This window comes from Ambystoma mexicanum, chromosome 11 (assembly GCF_040938575.1).
Source record: "Ambystoma mexicanum isolate Mex_15411 chromosome 11, UKY_AmexF1_1, whole genome shotgun sequence".
Lineage (NCBI taxonomy): Eukaryota > Metazoa > Chordata > Amphibia > Caudata > Ambystomatidae > Ambystoma > Ambystoma mexicanum.
Genome location: NC_090934.1, coordinates 429,682,479 through 429,701,716, shown reverse-complemented (window position 1 = coordinate 429,701,716; position 19,238 = coordinate 429,682,479). Strand labels below are relative to the sequence as shown.

Genomic DNA, 19,238 nt, shown 5'->3' with positions numbered 1-19,238 from the left:
TCTCTCACACAGCAGGCTCTCTCTTCCCCACAGCCTCCCACTCTCCCCATCTCTCTCACAGGAAGCAGGCTTTATTTTCCCCTGCTGCCTCCCTCTCTCCCATTCGCTCTCAAACACAGCAAGCATTCTCTTCCGCAATATCTTCCTCACTCCCTTTTTCTCTACCACACAGCAGGGTTACTCTTTCCCACTGCATCCCTCTCTCCTCATTTCTCACACACACAGCGGGCCTTCTCGTCCCCATTGTCTCTCCCTCTCCCCATCGCTCTCACAAACAGCAGATGTTCTCTTCCCCACTGTCTCCCTCTCTCCTCATCTCTCACACAGCAGGCTTTCCCTACCTGACTGCCTCCCTCTTTCCCTATCTCTCTCGCACACAGCATATGTTCTCTTTCCCACCTTCTGTCCTCATCTCTCTCACACAAAGCAGGCTTTCCTTTCCTCAGTGTCTCCGTCCCTCCCCTTTCTCTCACACACAGCAGTCTCTCTTCTGACCTCTCACAGACACAGCAAGTTTTCTCTTCCCCACTGACTTCCCCTCTCTCCATCTCTCTCCCACATCAGATTGTCTGCACCCCAATGCCTTCCTCTCTCTGCTTCTCTCTCACACACAGCAGGCTTTCTCTTCCCCACTATTTCCCTTTCTCCCCATCTCTCATGCACACAGCAGGCTCTCTCTTCACCACTGCCTCCCTCTCTCCCCGTCTTTCACACACAACAGGCACTTGCTTGCCCAATGCCTTCCTCTCTCCACATCTGTCTCACAAACACAGCAGGATTCCTCTTCCCCACTGCCTCCCTCTCCAACTTTCTCTCTCACACAGCAGGCTTTATCTTCCCCAATGTCTCCCTCATCCCCCTTCTCTCACATGCACACCAGGCTTTCTGTCTTGCTCACTGTCGTCCTCTCTCCCCATTTCTCATACACTCCAGGCTTTCTCTTCCCCATTGCCCGCTCTTGCCTAATCTCTCACAAACACAGAAGGCTTTCTAATCCCCACTGTCTACCCTCTCCCCACCTCTCACACACATCTGACTTTCTCTCCCCCACTGCCTCCCTCTGTCCCCATCTCTCTATTACACAGAAGGCCTCTTCCCCACTGTCTCCCTCTCCCCTCAGCTCTCACGCAGCAGGCTTTCGATTTCTGCCTTCCTCTCTACTCATCTCTGACACACAGCAGGCATTCTTATCCCCACTGCCTCCCTCTTTCCCCATCTCTCACATACACAGCAAGACTTCTCTGCAATTCTCTTACACAAAGCAGGGTTTCTCTTCCTGGCTGTCTCTCTCTCTCCTCATCTCTCACACAACACATTTGTGCCCTTCCCCACTGGTTTTCTCTCTTCTCATTTCTCCCTCACACAAAACAGGCTTTCCCTTCCCCATTAACTCCCTCTCTCTGCATCTCTCACACACACCACCGGCTTTCTCTTTGCCACTGCCTCCCTCTCTACTCCTCTCTCACACACACTACAGGCTTTCTCTTCCGGCTGCTTCCCTCTCTCCACTTCTCGCTCACACACTGCAGGCTTTCTCTTGCCCGCTGCCTCCCTCTCTCCACTTCTCTCTCACACACAGCAGGCGTTCTCTTACCCACTGCCTCCCTCTCTCCACTTCTCTCTCACACACTGCAGGCTTTCTCTTCCCTGCTGCCTCCCACTCTCCACTTCTCTCTCACACACAGCAGGCGTTCTCTTACCCACTGCCTCCCTCTCTCCACTTCTCTCTCACACATTGCAGGCGTTCTCATCCCCGCTGCCTCCCTCTCTCCACTTCTCTCTCAAACACAGCAGGTGTTCTCTTACCCACTGCCTCCCTCTCTCCACTTCTCTCTCACACACTGCATGCTTTCTCTTCCCCGCTGCCTCCCTCTCTCCATTTCTCTCTCACACACAGCAGGCATTCTCTTACCCACTGCCTCCCTCTCTCCACTTCTCTCTCACACACTGCAGGCTTTCTCTTCCCTGCTGCCTCCCTCTCTCCACTTCTCTCTCACACACTGCAGGCTTTCTCTTCCCCTCTGCCTCCCTCTCTCCACTTCTCTCTCACACACTACAGGTGTTCTCTTCCCCGCTGCCTCCCTCTCTCCACTTCTCTCTCACACACAGCAGGCGTTCTTTTACCCACTGCCTCCCTCTCTCCACTTCTCTCTCACACACTGAAGGGCTTTCTCTTCCCCGGTGCCTCCCTCTCTACACTTCTCTCTCACACACAGCAGGCGTTCTCTTACCCACTGCCTCCCTCTCTGCACTTCTCTCTCACACACTGCAGGCGTTCTCTTACCCACTGCCTCCCTCTCTCCACTTCTCTCTCACACACAGCAGTCGTTCTCTTACCCACTGCCCGATCTTGCCTAGTCTCTCACAAACACAGAAGGCTTTCTCTTCCCCACTGCCTCCCTCTAACACCAACTCTCACACACACAGCAGGCTATCTTCTCCACTGCCCCCCTCTAACCCATCTCTCTAACAGACAGCAGACTTTCTCTTCCCCGCTGCCTCCCTCTCTCCACTTCTCTCTCACACACAGCAGGCATTCTCTTACCCATTGCCTCCCTCTCTCCACTTCTCTCTCACACACTGCAGGTTTTCTCTTCCCTGCTGCCTCCCTCTCTCCACTTCTCTCTCACACACTGCAGGCTTTCTCTTCCCCGCTGCCTCCCTCTCTCCACTTCTCTCTCACACACTGCAGGCTTTCTCTTCCCCGCTGCCTCCCTCTCTCCACTTCTCTCTCACACACGGCAGGCGTTCTCTTCCCCGCTGCCTCCCTCTCTCCACTTCTCTCTCACACACAGCAGGCGTTCTCTTACCCGCTGCCTCCTTCTCTCCACATCTCTCTCACACACTGCAGGCTTTCTCTTCCCCGCTGCCTCCCTCTCTCCACTTCTCTCTCACACACAGCAGGCTCTCTCTTCCCCGCTGCCTCCGTCTCTCCACTTCTCTCTCACACACTGCACGCGTTCTCTTCCCCGCTGCCTCTCTCCACTTCTCTCTCACACACTGCAGGCTTTCTCTTCCCCGCTGCCTCCCTCTCTCCACTTCTCTCTCACACACAGCAGGCTCTCTCTTCCCCGCTGCCTCCGTCTCTCCACTTCTCTCTCACACACTGCACGCGTTCTCTTCCCCGCTGCCTCCCTCCACTTCTCTCTCACACACGGCAGTCTTTCTCTTCCCCGCTGCCTCCCTCTCTCCACTTCTCTCTCACACACTGCAGGCTCTCTCTTCCCTGCTGCTTCCCTCTCTCCACTTCTCTCACACACTGCAGGTTTTCTAATCCCCGCTGCCTCCCTCTCTCCACTTCTCTCTCACACACTGCAGGCGTTCTCTTCCCCGCTGCCTCCCTCTCTCCACTTCTCTCTCACACACAGCAGGCGTTCTCTTACCCACGGCCTCCCTCTCTCCACTTCTCTCTCACACACTGAAGGGCTTTCTCATCCCCGCTGCCTCCCTCTCTCCACTTCTCTCTCACACACAGCAGGCGTTCTCTTACCCACTGCCTCCCTCTCTGCACTTCTCTCTCACACACTGCAGGCGTTCTCTTACCCACTGCCTCCCTCTCTCCACTTCTCTCTCACAAACAGCAGTCGTTCTCTTACCCACTGCCCGATCTTGCCTAATCTCTCACAAACACAGAAGGCTTTCTCTTCCCCACTGCCTCCCTCTAACCCCAACTCTCACACACACAGCAGGCTATCTTCTCCACTGCCCCCCTCTAACCCATCTCTCTAACAGACAGCAGACTTTCTCTTCCCCGCTGCCTCCCTCTCTCCACTTCTCTCTCACACACAGCAGGTGTTCTCTTACCCACTGCCTTCCTCTCTCCACTTCTCTCTCACACACTGCAGGCTTTCTCTTCTCTGCTGCCTCCCTCTCTCCACTTCTCTCTCACACACACTGCAGGCTTTCTCTTCCCCGCTGCCTCCCTCTCTCCACTTCTCTCTCACACACTGCAGGCTTTCTCTTCCCCGCTGCCTCCCTCTCTCCACTTCTCTCTCACACACGGCAGGCGTTCTCTTCCCCGCTGCCTCCCTCTCTCCACTTCTCTCTCACACACAGCAGGCGTTCTCTTACCCGCTGCCTCCCTCTCTCCACATCTCTCTCACACACTGCAGGCTTTCTCTTCCCCGCTGCCCCCCTCTCTCCACTTCTCTCTCACACACAGAAGGCTTTCTCTTCCCCACTGCCTCCCTCTAACCCCAACTCTCACACACACAGCAGACTATCTTCTCCACTGCCCCCCTCTAACCCATCTCTCTAACAGACAGCAGACTTTCTCTTCCCCGCTGCCTCCCTCCCTCCACTTCTCTCTCACACACAGCAGGCATTCTCTTGCCCACTGCCCGATCTTGCCTAATCTCTCACAAACACAGAAGGCTTTCTCTTCCCCACTGCCTCCCTCTAACCCCAACTCTCACACACACAGCAGGCTATCTTCTCCACTGCCCCCCTCTAACCCATCTCTCTAACAGACAGCAGACTTTCTCTTCCCCGCTGCCTCCCTCTCTCCACTTCTCTCTCACACACAGCAGGTGTTCTCTTACCCACTGCCTTCCTCTCTCCACTTCTCTCTCACACACTGCAGGCTTTCTCTTCTCTGCTGCCTCTCTCTCTCCACTTCTCTCTCACACACACTGCAGGCTTTCTCTTCCCCGCTGCCTCCCTCTCTCCACTTCTCTCTCACACACTGCAGGCTTTCTCTTCCCCGCTGCCTCCCTCTCTCCACTTCTCTCTCACACACGGCAGGCGTTCTCTTCCCCGCTGCCTCCCTCTCTCCACTTCTCTCTCACACACAGCAGGCGTTCTCTTACCCGCTGCCTCCCTCTCTCCACATCTCTCTCACACACTGCAGGCTTTCTCTTCCCCGCTGCCTCCCTCTCTCCACTTCTCTCTCACACACAGAAGGCTTTCTCTTCCCCACTGCCTCCCTCTAACCCCAACTCTCACACACACAGCAGACTATCTTCTCCACTGCCCCCCTCTAACCCATCTCTCTAACAGACAGCAGACTTTCTCTTCCCCGCTGCCTCCCATCCTCCACTTCTCTCTCACACACAGCAGGCATTCTCTTGCCCACTGCCTCCCTCTCTCCACTTCTCTCTCACACACTGCAGGCTTTCTCTTCCCTGCTGCCTCCCTCTCTCCACTTCTCTCTCACACACTGCAGGCTTTCTCTTCCCCGCTGCCTCCCTCTCTCCACTTCTCTCTCACACACTGCAGGCTTTCTCTTCCCCGCTGCCTCCCTCTCTCCACTTCTCTCTCACACACGGCAGGCGTTCTCTTCCCCGCTGCCTCCCTCTCTCCACTTCTCTCTCACACACAGCAGGCGTTCTCTTACCCGCTGCCTCCCTCTCTCCACATCTCTCTCACACACTGCAGGCTTTCTCTTCCCCGCTGCCTCCCTCTCTCCACTTCTCTCTCACACACTGCAGGCTCTCTCTTCCCCGCTGCCTCCCTCTCTCCACTTCTCTCTCACACACTGCAGGCTTTATCTTCCCCGCTGCCTCCCTCTCTCTGCTTCTCTCTCACACACTGCAGGCGTTCTCTTCCCTGCTGCCTCCCTCTCTCCACTTCTCTCTCACACACTGCAGGCTTTCTCTTCCCAGCTGCCTCCCTCTCTCCACTTCTCCCTCACACACTGCAGGCGTTCTCTTCCCCGCTGCCTCCCTCCACTTCTCTCTCACACACGGCAGGCTTTCTCTTCCCCGCTGCCTCCCTCTCTCCACTTCTCTCTCACACACTGCAGACTCTCTCATCCCCGCTGCCTCCCTCTCTCCACTTCTCTCTCACACACAGCAGGCGTTCTCTTACCCACTGCCCGATCTTCCCTAAACTCTCACAAACACTGCAGGCTTTCTCTTCCCCACTGCCTCCCTCTAACCCCAACTCTCTCACACACAGCAGGCTCTCTCTTCCCCGCTGCCTCCGTCTCTCCACTTCTCTCTCACACACTGCACGCGTTCTCTTCCCCGCTGCCTCCCTCCACTTCTCTCTCACACACTGCAGGCTTTCTCTTCCCCGCTGCCTCCATCTCTCCACTTCTCTCTCACACACTGCAGGCTCTCTCTTCCCTGCTGCCTCCCTCTCTCCACTTCTCTCTCACACACTGCAGGTTTTCTAATCCCCGCTGCCTCCCTCTCTCCACTTCTCTCTCACACACTGCAGGCGTTCTCTTCCCCGCTGCCTCCCTCTCTTCACTTCTCTCTCATACACAGCAGGCGTTCTCTTACCCACGGCCTCCCTCTCTCCACTTCTCTCTCACACACTGAAGGGCTTTCTCATCCCCGCTGCCTCCCTCTCTCCACTTCTCTCTCACACACAGCAGGCGTTCTCTTACCCACTGCCTCCCACTCTGCACTTCTCTCTCACACACTGCAGGCGTTCTCTTACCCACTGCCTCCCTCTCTCCACTTCTCTCTCACAAACAGCAGTCGTTCTCTTACCCACTGCCCGATCTTGCCTAATCTCTCACAAACACAGAAGGCTTTCTCTTCCCCACTGCCTCCCTCTAACCCCAACTCTCACACACACAGCAGGCTATCTTCTCCACTGCCCCCCTCTAACCCATCTCTTTAACAGACAGCAGACTTTCTCTTCCCCGCTGCTTCCCTCTCTCCACTTCTCTCTCACACACAGCAGGCGTTCTGTTACCCACTGCCTCCCTCTCTCCACTTCTCTCTCACACACTGCAGGCTTTCTCTTCTCTGCTGCCTCCCTCTCTCCACTTCTCTCTCACACACTGCAGGCTTTCTCTTCCCCGCTGCCTCCCTCTCTCCACTTCTCTCTCACACACTGCAGGCTTTCTCTTCCCCGCTGCCTCCCTCTCTCCACTTCTCTCTCACACACGGCAGGCGTTCTCTTCCCCGCTGCATCCCTCTCTCCAATTCTCTCTCACACACAGCAGGCGTTCTCTTACTTGCTGCCTCCCTCTCTCCACATCTCTCTCACACACTGCAGGCTTTCTCTTCTCTGCTGCCTCCCTCTCTCCACTTCTCTCTCACACACAGAAGGCTTTCTCTTCCCCACTGCCTCCCTCTAACCCCAACTCTCACACACACAGCAGGCTATCTTCTCCACTGCCCCCCTCTAACCCATCTCTCTAACAAACAGCAGACTTTCTCTTCCCCGCTGCCTCCTTCCCTCCACTTCTCTCTCACACACAGCAGGCGTTCTGTTGCCCACTGCCTCCTTCTCTCCACTTCTCTCTCACACACTGCAGGCTTTCTCTTCCCTGCTGCCTCCCTCTCTCCACTTCTCTCTCACACACTGCAGGCTTTCTCTTCCCCGCTGCCTCCCTCTCTCCACTTCTCTCTCACACACTGCAGGCTTTCTCTTCCCCGCTGCCTCCCTCTCTCCACTTCTCTCTCACACACGGCAGGCGTTCTCTTCCCTGCTGCCTCCCTCTCTCCACTTCTCTCTCACACACAGCAGGCGTTCTCTTACCAGCTGCCTCCCTCTCTCCACATCTCTCTCACACACTGCAGGCTTTCTCTTCCCCGCTGCCTCCCTCTCTCCACTTCTCTCTCACACACTGCAGGCTCTCTCTTCCCCGCTGCCTCCCTCTCTCCACTTCTCTCTCACACACTGCAGGCTTTATCTTCCCCGCTGCCTCCCTCTCTCCACTTCTCTCTCACACACTGCAGGCGTTCTCTTCCCCGCTGCCTCCCTCTCTCCACTTCTCTCTCACACACTGCAGGCTTTCTCTTCCCAGCTGCCTCCCTCTCTCCACTTCTCTCTCACACACTGCAGGCGTTCTCTTCCCCGCTGCCTCCCTCCACTTCTCTCTCACACACGGCAGGCTTTCTCTTCCCCGCTGCCTCCCTCTCTCCACTTCTCTCTCACACACTGCAGGCTCTCTCTTCCTCGCTGCATCCCTCTCTCCACTTCTCTCTCACACACAGCAGGCGTTCTCTTACCCACTGCCCGATCTTCCCTAAACTCTCACAAACACAGAAGGCTTTCTCTTCCCCACTGCCTCCCTCTAACCCCGACTCTCACACACACAGCAGGCTATCTTCTCTACTGCCCCCCTCTAACCCATCTTTCATGCTCACTGCAGGGTTTCTCTCCCCCGCTGCCCCTCTCTCTACCCATCTCTCTCACAGATAGCAGGATTTCTCTTCACCACAGTCTCCCTCCCTCCCCATCTCTCTCACACACAGCAAGCTTTATCTTGCCAATTGGCTCCCTCTCTCCCCTTCTCTCGCAAACACAGCAGTCTTCCTCTTCCCTACTGCTGCCTACTCTTACGACTTCTCAAAGACACACAGGTTTTCTCTTCCCCCTGTCCCCATCTCTCCGAATCTCTCACACATCAGGTTTTCTCTTCCCCACTGCCCCCCTCTCTCATCATCTCTCACACGCATCAGACTTTCTCTACCCCCCTTTCTCCTCCCCAATTATCACACACGCTGCAGGCTTTCTCTTAGCCACTGCTTCCCTCTCTCCCCTTATCTCTCCCACACAGCAGGCGTTACCTTCCCCAATGTCTCCCTTACTCCCCTTCCCTCACACACACCACAGTATTTCTCCTCCCCACTGTCTCCCTCCATCCCCTTTTCTCTCTCACACAGCAGGCTTTATCTTTCCCAATGTCTCCCTCACCCCCCTTCTCTCACATGCACACCAGGCTTTTTGTCTTGCTCACTGTCGTCCTCTCTCCCCATTTCTCACACACTCCAGGCTTTCTCTTCCCCACTGCCCGCTCTTGCCTAATCTCTCACAAACACAGAAGGCTTTCTAATCCCCACTGTCTGCCCCTCTCCCCACCTCTCACACACATCAGACTTTCTCTCCCCCACTGCCTCCCTCTGTCCCCATCTCTCTCTTACACAGCAGGCCTCTTCCCCACTGTCTCCCTCTCCCCTCAGCTCTCACGCAGCAGGCTTTCGATTTCTGCCTTCCCCTCTCCTCATCTCTGACACACAGCAGGCATTCTTATCCCCACTGCCTCCCTCTTTCCCCACCTCTCACATACACAGCAAGACTTCTCTGCATCTCTCTCACACAAAGCAGGGTTTCTGTTCCTGGCTGTCTCCCTCTCTCCTCATTTCTCACACAACACATTGTGCCCTTTCCCACTGGTTTTCTCTCTTCTCATTTCTCCCTCACACAAAACAGGCTTTCCCTTCCCCATTAACTCCCTCTCTCTGCATCTCTCACACATACCACCGGCTTTCTCTTTGCCACTGCCTCCCTCTCTACTCCTCTCTCACACACACTACAGTCTTTCTCTTCCGGCTGCTTCCCTCTCTCCACTTCTCTCTCACACACTGCAGGCTTTCTCTTCCCTGCCTGCCTCCCTCTCTCCACTTCTCTCTCACACACTGCAGGCTTTCTCTTCCCTGCTGCCTCCCTCTCTCCACTTCTCTCTCACACACAGCAGGCGTTCTCTTACCCACTGCCTCCCTCTCTCCACTTCGCTCTCACACATTGCAGGCGTTCTCTTCCCCGCTGCCTCCCTCTCTCCCCTTCTCTCTCAAACACAGCAGGTGTTCTGTTACCCACTGCCTCCCTCTCTCCACTTCTCTCTCACACACTGCATGCTTTCTCTTGCCCGCTGCCTCCCTCTCTCCACTTCTCTCTCACACACAGCAGGCATTCTCTTACCCACTGCCTCTCTCTCTCCACTTCTCTCTCACACACAGCAGGCTTTCTCTTCCCTGCTGCCTCCCTCTCTCCACTTCTCTCTCACACACTGCAGGCTTTCTCTTCCCCGCCGCCTCCCTCTCTCCACTTCTCTCTCACACACAGCAGGCGTTCTCTTGCCCACTGCCTCCCTCTCGCCACTTCTCTCTCACACACTGCAGGCTTTCTCTTCCCCGCTGCCTCCCTCTCTCCACTTCTCTCTCACACACTGCAGGCTTTCTCTTCCCCGCTGCCTCCCTCTCTCCACTTCTCTCTCACACACTGCAGGCGTTCTCTTCCCCGCTGCCTCCCTCTCTCCACTTCTCTCTCACACACAGCAGGCGTTCTCTTACCCACTGCCTCCCTCTCTCCACTTCTCTCTCACACACTGAAGGGCTTTCTCTTCCCCGCTGCCTCCCTCTCTCCACTTCTCTCTCACACACAGCAGGCGTTCTCTTACCCACTGCCTCCCTCTCTCCACTTCTCTCTCACACACTGCAGGCGTTCTCTTACCCACTGCCACCCTCTCTCCACTTCTCTCTCACACACAGCAGGCGTTCTCTTACCCACTGCCCAATCTTGCCTAATCTCTCACAAACACAGAAGGCTTTCTCTTCCCCACTGCCTCCCTCTAACCCCAACTCTCACACACAGAGCAGGCTATCTTCTCCGCTGCCCCCCTCTAACCCATCTCTCTAACAGACAGCAGACTTTCTCTTCCCCACTGCCTCCCTCTCCCCACTTCTCTCTCACACACAGCAGGCGTTCTCTTACCCACTGCCTCCCTCTCTCCACTTCTCTCTCACACACTGCAGGCGTTCTCTTACCCACTGCCTCCCTCTCTCCACTTCTCTCTCACACACTGCAGGCTTTCTCTTCCCCGCTGCCTCCCTCTCTCCACTTCTCTCTCACACACTGAGGGGGTTCTCTTCCCCGCTGCCTCCCTCTCTCCACTTTTCTCTCACACACAGCAGGCGTTCTCTTACCCACTGCCTCCCTCTCTCCACTTCTCTCTCAGACACTGAAGGGCTTTCTCTTTCCCGCTGCCTCCCTCTCTCCACTTCTCTCTCACACACAGCAGGCGTTCTCTGACCCACTGCCTCCCTCTCTGCACTTCTCTCTCACACACTACAGGCTTTCTCTTCCCCGCTGCCTCCCTCTCTCCACTTCTCTCTCACACACGGCAGGTGTTCTCTTCCCCACTGCCTCCCTCTCTCCACTTCTCTCTCACACACAGCAGGCGTTCTCTTACCCGCTGCCTCCCTCTCTCCACTTCTCTCACACACACAGCAGGCTCTCTCTTCCCCGCTGCCTCCCTCTCTCCACTTCTCTCTCACACACTGCAGGCTTTATCTTCCCCGCTGCCTCCCTCTCTCCACTTCTCTCTCACACACTGCAGGCTTTCTCTTCCCCGCTGCCTCCCTCTCTCCACTTCTCTCTCACACACTGCAGGCTTTCTCTTCCCAGCTGCCTCCCTCTCTCCACTTCTCTCTCACACACTGCAGGCGTTCTCTTCCCCGCTGCCTCCCTCCACTTCTCTCTCACACACGGCAGGCTTTCTCTTCCCCGCTGCCTCCCTCTCTCCACTTCTCTCTCACACACTGCAGGCTCTCTCTTCCCTGCTGCCTCCCTCTCTCCACTTCTCTCTCACACACAGCAGGCGTTCTCTTACCCACTGCCCGATCTTCCCTAAACTCTCACAAACACAGAAGGCTTTCTCTTCCCCACTGCCTCCCTTTAACCCCAACTCTCACACACACAGCAGGCTATCTTCTCCACTGCCCCCCTCTAACCCATCTTTCATGCTCACTGCATGGTTTCTCTCCCCCGCTGCCCCTCTCTCTCCCCATCTCTCTCACAGATAGCAGGATTTCTCTTCCCCACAGTCTCCCTCCCTCCCCATCTATCTCACACACAGCAAGCTTTATCTTGCCAATTGGCTCCCTCTCTCCCCTTCTCTCGCAAACACAGCAGTCTTCCTCTTCCCTACTGCTGCCTACTCTTACGACTTCTCAAAGACACACAGGTTTTCTCTTTCCCCTGTCCCCATCTCTCCGAATCTCTCACACAGCAGGTTTTCTCTTCCCCACTGCCCCCCTCTCTCATCATCTCTCACACGCATCAGACTTTCTCTACCCCCCTTTCTCCTCCCCAATTATCACACACGCCGCAGGCTCTCTCTTAGCCACTGCTTCCCTCTCTCCCCTTATCTCTCCCACACAGCAGGCGTTACCTTCCCCAATGTCTCCCTTACTCCCCTTCCCTCACACACACCACAGTATTTCTCCTCCCCACTGTCTCCCTCCCTCCCCTTTTCTCTCGCACACTGCAGGCTTACAATCCCACATTGTATCCATGTATCCTAATTTCTTACACACACAGCAGACATGCACGTCCCCACTGTGTCTCTCGCCCCATTTTTCTCACAAACATCACATTTTCTCTTCCCCACTGTCTCACTGTCCCCATCTCTCTCCTACACAGCAGACATTCTCTACCCCGCTGTCTCCCCCTTTCTCCTCCCCAACTTTCAAACACACACAGCAGACTCTCTCTTCGCCACTGCCTCCTTCTCTCTGCATCTCTCTCATACACAGCAGGCGTTCTCTTCTCCATTGCCCCTCTCTCGCCCAATCTTTTACAAACACAGCAGGTTTTATCTTCCCCAATGTCTCCCTCACTCCCCTTCTCTCACACACACACAGTAGACTTACTCATCCCCACTGCCTCCCTCTCTCCCCGCCTAACAGACAGCAATCTTTCTCCTCACCACTGACTGTCTCCGTCTCGCCCCATCTTTCATGCACACAGCTGGTTTTCTCTCCCCTACTGCCTCGCTCTCTCCCCACTTCTCTCACACCCCGCAGGCTCTCCTCCCCGTTGCCTCACTCTCTCCCTACGTGTCTAACAGACAGCAGGCTTTCTCTTACCCGCTTCCTCCCTCTCTCCACTTCTCTCTCACACACTGCAGGCTCTCTCTTCGCCACTGCCTCCCTCTCTCCCCATCCCTCTCACACACAGCAGGCTTTCTCAACCCCACTGCCTACCTCTCCCCATCACTCTCACACACAGCAGGCTTTCTCAACCCCACTGCCTACCTCTACCCATCACTCTCACACACAGCAGGCTTTCTCAACCCCACTGCCTACCTCTCCCCATCACTCTCACACACAGCAGGCTTTCTCTTCCCACTGTCTCCCTCTCTCCCCAACCCTCACACACACATCAGGTTTTTATTTCCCCTGATGCCTCCCCTCTCTCCCCAACCCTCACACACACAGCAGGTTTTTATTTCCCCTGATGCCGCCCTCTCTCACCATCTGCCTAACAGACAGCAGACCTCCTCTTCACCAATGTTTCCCCATCTCCCCATCCCTCTCTCACAGCAGGCCTTCTGTTCCTCACGACCTCCCTATTTCTCCATCTCTCAGACACACAGCAGGCTTTCTCCCCCCCCCCACCCACTGTCTCCCTCTCTCCCCATCACTCTCACACAGCAGACTTTCTCTCCCCACAGTCTCCCTCTCTCCCCAACTCTCACACACACATCAGGCTTTCCCTTTCACACTGCGTCCTTCCTTCCTCATGGGTTTATGTGTTTTGGTTGACCCCCAACTGCTCGATTTCCCCCCCGGTTTTTAACACAAAAAGGTATCTGGTGTTTTGAGGTCAGGCAATATTGGTTGGGTTTGGTGGCTAGAGGTGTGAGGGGGAGTAGTGGGGTCTCCCCCATATGCCGTGGAAAAGAATTTGACAAAAAAATGTGACCAGTGAAAATGTAATCAAAACACATAAAACCCTCCTCACCACACATACAAAACGCCCCCCACTGTCTCATTTCTCACCATCACATACCCTCCATGCCTCACAGTCCCCCTTGCTCTGCTCCCCCCTTCACAGATGTCAACCTCTCGTCACCGCGTCTCACTATCCCCTATACCACACGCACAGGCCCCACCCATTGTCCCATCTCGCCTCCCACTCGCCCACGCATGCCCCCCTCGCTCGCTCTCTCCTCACCTGGTACACACACCAGGCCTTCCCTTCGCTTCTATCGCACGTGCATCCTTCACGTCCATCTGCATAGAGAATCCGGGGAGTTTCGTGCTTCAGATCAGAGTCACTCTGGTCTTGAAAATCGGCCGCATTTAGCAATATGCTCAAGGGCACAGCAGTGTTGCAGTCTTGCCTCTTTTATTCATGATACTCATGAGGGTTCTGGGTAGTCCAGTCCCTTCATATTACACCTGGAGGAGTGGGCAGGGATGATCCTGAAAAGGGTTGAAAAAGATTGAAAGCAACCGAGAGTTTTCTGTCCTAGATGTGGGGTGCACCTCACTTTGTGAGGGCTGTGACGAGGGAGAGTAGTAGTAGGATTAATGGGAACAAACCATGTTATGCATACTTGCCAACCCTACTGATTTAGGCAGTAGGCTACTTCTTTTTAAGCAGGCCTACCGCCTACAGATTTAGGTGACAGGTCCTACTGCTTTTTACAGTGGCAGGTCATTTTTGTGGCTGTAGGGCAATTAGAGCAGTGGAAAACGTTGCCTACCAGCTCTGTGTGATTATACTCTGTGAAGTTAGGTAATTGAATTTGGTGTTAACTTATCATTCAAAATTATACATTTTAAACATTTCAGCATCTTTCCATATTGTGCTGTTTGATGGGTTGTGCATTGTAGAATGCTTCAGTGGTGTCAACAATGTATGCTTTGTAATTTCTTGTGATGTCATTATTATACTAAGTATTATTTCTGAAACTTGAAAATCCTACATCTTTTTGGTCACAGAATGTTGGCAAGTGTGTGTTATGTTAAGCGTTTCGCATCGCTCCCGTCCAACTCACGCTGTCAGCTGACACGAAGCCCAGCTCCATTCCCCAAGCACTGCGCTTACCTTGGAATCCTGAGAACCGCTGACAAGCAGTCCATCTGCAACTGCGATGCACCAGACGGGGCCATTGTGTCCGAATAACGTCCTCAAGCAGACAGACAATCGAATGTTCCAGATCTAGACAGGGGAACAAAGCGTGTTTATCCAAGGCCCACATTATCCGTATCTATAGAACAAACACGCGTATACGAGGCCAAGGAGTCCTGGCCCTGTGCTCAAGTAGTGAATGCACTGTGTTTTCGATAGGCGTGAAGGTTTACGAGAGAAGGTGAATAGTACAAAGCGAGCAGGGAGAAGGATGGGGTGTCAAAAAGAGAAAGAAGAAATAAAGGGAGGGAGGGGGGAAAAGAGAGGAGGGAAGAAAAGAGACGAGGGAGAATAAAGAAATGGAAGGGGGTGTGGGATAAAGGATGGGAGGTGAGAGGAAGGGGCAGTGAATAAGGGGTGTAGGAATGAAGGGCCTAAGGAACAAAGGAGAAAAAGGAGGGAGGAAAGCCAGGAAAGAGAGAGGAAGGAAGGAAGGAAGGAAGGAAGGAAGGAAGGAAGGAAGGAAGGAAGGAAGGAAGGAAGGAAGGAAGGAAGGAAGGAAGGAAGGAAGGAAGGAAGGAAGGAAGGAAGGAAGGAAGGAAGGAAGGAAGGAAGGAAGGAAGGAAGGAAGGAAGGAAGGAAGGAAGGAAGGAAGGAAGGAAGGAAGGAAGGAAGGAAGGAAGGAAGGAAGGAAGGAAGGAAGGAAGGAAGGAAGGAAGGAAGGAAGGAAGGAAGGAAGGAAGGAAGGAAGGAAGGAAGGAAGGAAGGAAGGAAGGAAGGAAGGAAGGAAGGAAGGAAGGAAGGAAGGACACATTGGCCCCCGTAAGCAGCGCTGACCAATGCTCCTCACTCTTTGTGGGAAACCCTGTTCCTGAAAGGACTCATTGTGACCATGGGGTGATCAGTTTCATACTCATCTGGACTTGAGAGGAGGAGAGAAAATAATCCAGCAAAGGGTCTGCAGGAATAAAGACAAAGGAAAAAAGAATGGCAGGACTGTGGCTCCAGCAGGATTCCTCTTTTTTGGCAGAGCAGCAGCAGCAAAGTAACAAGGCCTGGGTCTAGAGACCAGCAAGAAATGATATGTATGTATTTTATTTATTTATTTTGCCCATAATCTGCTACAGAAGGATGGTCTGGATTCATGCAGATCTTGGAAATGGTTAGGCCCAATGAAGGTAGACACGGTGGAAGGTCTACACTGTCAATAAAGGAGCAGGGATTCACCTTAAAGAAGATGGCTTGGGACATGGGTGTCAGAAGCTGTCTTCCAGTATCCCGCTGCAGCCTCTCCGACTTCAGATCCTTGGCTGCAGGGGTCTACTAAAGGACTGGCTACAGATCCATCGGAGACTGAAAACCCTGTAGCAGAGGAGTCTAGCCCACCTATTAGTCGTCCTGCAACATTCAAATTCTGGGGGGGTCGGGGTCCAATCATGGATAGCCAGCTAAGGTTCCGTCATGACGCCATGCAAGGTTTTGGGTGACTTTTGAGGCAATGTGCAGCGTCTTTCCTTTCTCAGCCTGGACCAGTTCCACGCTCAACGCTCACAAAGTCTCCCGGGTTCTGGCCAGAGCCCGGGAAGATAATTACCATAAACGTCCAATTTCTTACCACTAACAAGGAGGAAGATGGTTAAAAGAACAGCGCGGAACTAAGACAGGGCTTAAAACATGGCCAGCCATTTTGAGCACTTCAGTTAACAAAAGACAGGCATGCGGTAAAAAAGAAAAAGTGCACCATAATGGTATCACTACTCCAGGCTCAGGGCGTCACTGTGCATGGGAATATGCCCATACACTCAAAGAAAAGGGGTGCTGCATTACTGATTTCTGTTTGGGACAGGGGCCCCTTGCACTGGTAGCATCTGGGACTCTACAGTCCCCAGAAAAGAAAATGAGGTGATGCTCAGACAACAGTCTGCTGATATGCAGAGAGTCCCTTTCAAAGAGGAGGAAAGCCGCAAAAAGAAAAATACGTCCTAATGCATTATATTTCAGTCACTTTAGACCCATTGCAATAAGGATCACATCTTTTTTTCATGTTATCGTACTCTCTCCTAACATGCTCTGTGTTCAAGCATGTCATTCAACTGCTGTAAGCTTCCCCACGTCCGCAGCAGTGATGGGCAGATTCTGTTCAGATTGGCCAACTCAACGCCTGGTTATGGTGAGCCACTACACTGCCACTCCCTTTCACTGCACAGCACGGCCCCCATTAGTGGCCGACACTCAGCAGTGTCTGAATGACGTGATGGCACCTACCACCACCTGTGTGCAGAGACTGCCCTTTCCACATACAACACAATCTACATTCCAGCAAGATCATGATTGGCTGGGATGCTATTTTGACAGTGGTGCTTAATCTCTGCTGGTTATGTTGGATGCCTCGAGATGCTTATGTCATGCCTCAAATCATTGGTTGGAGAGACTAATATTGCTCTTGAATGGTTTAAATCATTTCGATCGGACAGCTCTCAGAAAGGAAGTCTTGACCCTTTTCCCTAGGATGCACACCCTTAGGGGTTCTGCGGGGTCCCCATTATCCCCCTTGCTTTTTAACATTAACATTGAACCCCTTCTGGAAATTTTTTAGGAAATATCAGTTATTAACTATTCATACGCCGCCGATGACAGTCCTATGTAGCTCAGCTCACAGTCACCAATCTGAATACATGGAAGGTCTCACTGATGGCAGGAATGAAGTTCGGAAAATGGATGACAAGATCCTGCCTCAACTTAAATCCTTGTAAAAACCGAAGCAATTTCGGTTGGACCCAGAGACATCTGTTAAAAGATTCTTTAAGGACCCAGAGACTCTGCTTGTATGCAATGTACCTTTGTCCTATTCTGAGAACGTCATGAATGTGGAAGTTATTTGGCCAGTAGACTTGAAGTCAAATTCACAGGTAAACGCGGGTTGTGAAGGCATCTTACTTTAGATGGCATCTTTAAAGTAGATTTTGCGATTTCTTCCTCGGGGTTGTGGGGAGGGGTGCATGCAGGCGTCAGTGGCATTATGAACTCAGAACTAGATTATGCTTAGGCTTTGCTGGTAGGTTTACCAGCTTAGCAATAGCATGGTTTACAATTCTGTTTTTCGACGGACGTTAAAACTGCTTAAAAATCCTAGATTCAGATTTTCGATGCACAATATACTGACCAATGGCTCAGAAAATGATAATTTTCAAGATCGTACCCCTGCCGTTTTAATGTTCACACAGTTTGACCCCTCAATAACTTGCTGGTAAAATATATGGACATGCTAGACCCCTGTGTTCTGAGCATCTGAATCACTTTCTTCCCTCCCAATTGGGAGGTTTTATTTGACTGGGCCTACCCTCTCGCTAATGCCTTACCATTTGCGTAAATTACAGATCTTTTGCTCCGTCCGCAGACAATCAAATGCAATTTAAAACATTTTTGTTCTTCTACTAAGTAGAATGCTTCGCTGTTATAAACCTCATCTTTACATTTTCGTTTTCCACTTGCCCTTAGATGCGGTCATACTGCCCCGTGTGCTCAGTGGTCGAAGTCTACGAAAAGAAGTAGTGGAACTATGTTCCCTACTGGCCTGCACCGCTCCGCCCAGACCCCATCGCCGCATCCCCTCCCATGCACAATAAAAACCCCAAAACACATGTGCCTGCTCTTTAAGGAAACGTCCTGTGAAGTGCACTGAAAGTGCAAGTTCCAACCTCTTCCTACACTTTTATTTTAAAATGAAACCATTCTGGAATGGTTTCTTTTTAAAATAAAAGTATAGGAACGGTAAAACTTCATTAAAAGAAGTAGAGGAGCACCGCTCCCGCCCACTTCTACCACTTTGTGGGAGTGGCGAGCCATTCGGGTCCCCCCCTCACCCATTCAGTTTAAAATGCATCTCTTGCTCGACCAACAATGGGGGACGCTTCCTTCGCCTCTGTGTGCATAACTAGCCCTCGTGCTGACGATGACATAGGTGGGGCTGTTGCAGAGACACTTGGCATCCATTTTGGGCACCCTCGACTCCATCTTTGGACTAGGCCTCACTATTATAATATGAAAAGGCTTCTCTCCCCTCTGCAGCGCCACGCACAGCGCGCTCAAAGGCCCCCAACTTCTCTCCCTGTGTCTGAAAGCCTCGCAGCTCCATTCTCACACCTGAGCCGGAGGCAATTGCAACAATATAAATGCAACGCCTCACCCTTCCTCTGAGATCACTGTCCTGTGTGTGAACCAGCTCGAACCAGGCCTTGCTGCCCACCCATCTCCACAAACCTGCCTGTGCCCTCTTATCCCCGCTGCTGGAAAATTACTGCCAGTATAACCCCATGGCCCCGCTAGGTATTCTCTTGATGTGCCAGACATGTAACCTTGGTGTGATGCCCACCCCAGTGTTACCCAACTAACAAAAGCCAACCTCTGACACAGTATATTGCACCTTAGAACTAACAAATGTCAGCATGCCCCCTAGTTCTGATGTGGCCAGACCCGCCCCATGATCAATGATCCCACCTAGGCCAAGACCCCTGAGTCCTGATAAACCCCACAAGCCCCCAGTGAATAATGGTGTTATCATATACCTAGAATTTATAGAGTACAATGATTTGCTCAAAGGAGCCTTAGTGATTGTTATTTAGTGCATGCTCAAAAACAATGTTAGATTAGTTAGTGCCTGCTCTGCTTCATCATGACCTGACCCTAACCCC

The 19,238-nt window shown here is 53.0% G+C and overlaps 1 protein-coding gene across 4 annotated transcripts in view; it reads right to left on the bottom strand.

The window, feature by feature from the left end:
• LOC138503489 (F-box/WD repeat-containing protein 7-like) overlaps positions 1-19,238 on the bottom strand; it is a 733,637-nt gene that overhangs the window by 385,568 nt on the left and 328,831 nt on the right. For 3 of the 4 annotated variants that reach the window (XM_069623260.1, XM_069623259.1, XM_069623262.1), the window contains exon 13: positions 14,524-14,637. The exons of the other annotated variant lie outside the window; for it this stretch is intronic. In XM_069623260.1, coding sequence (XP_069479361.1) covers positions 14,524-14,637 — 114 coding nt within the window. The remainder of the gene's footprint in view (positions 1-14,523; positions 14,638-19,238) is intronic. 4 annotated transcript variants of the gene reach the window in all.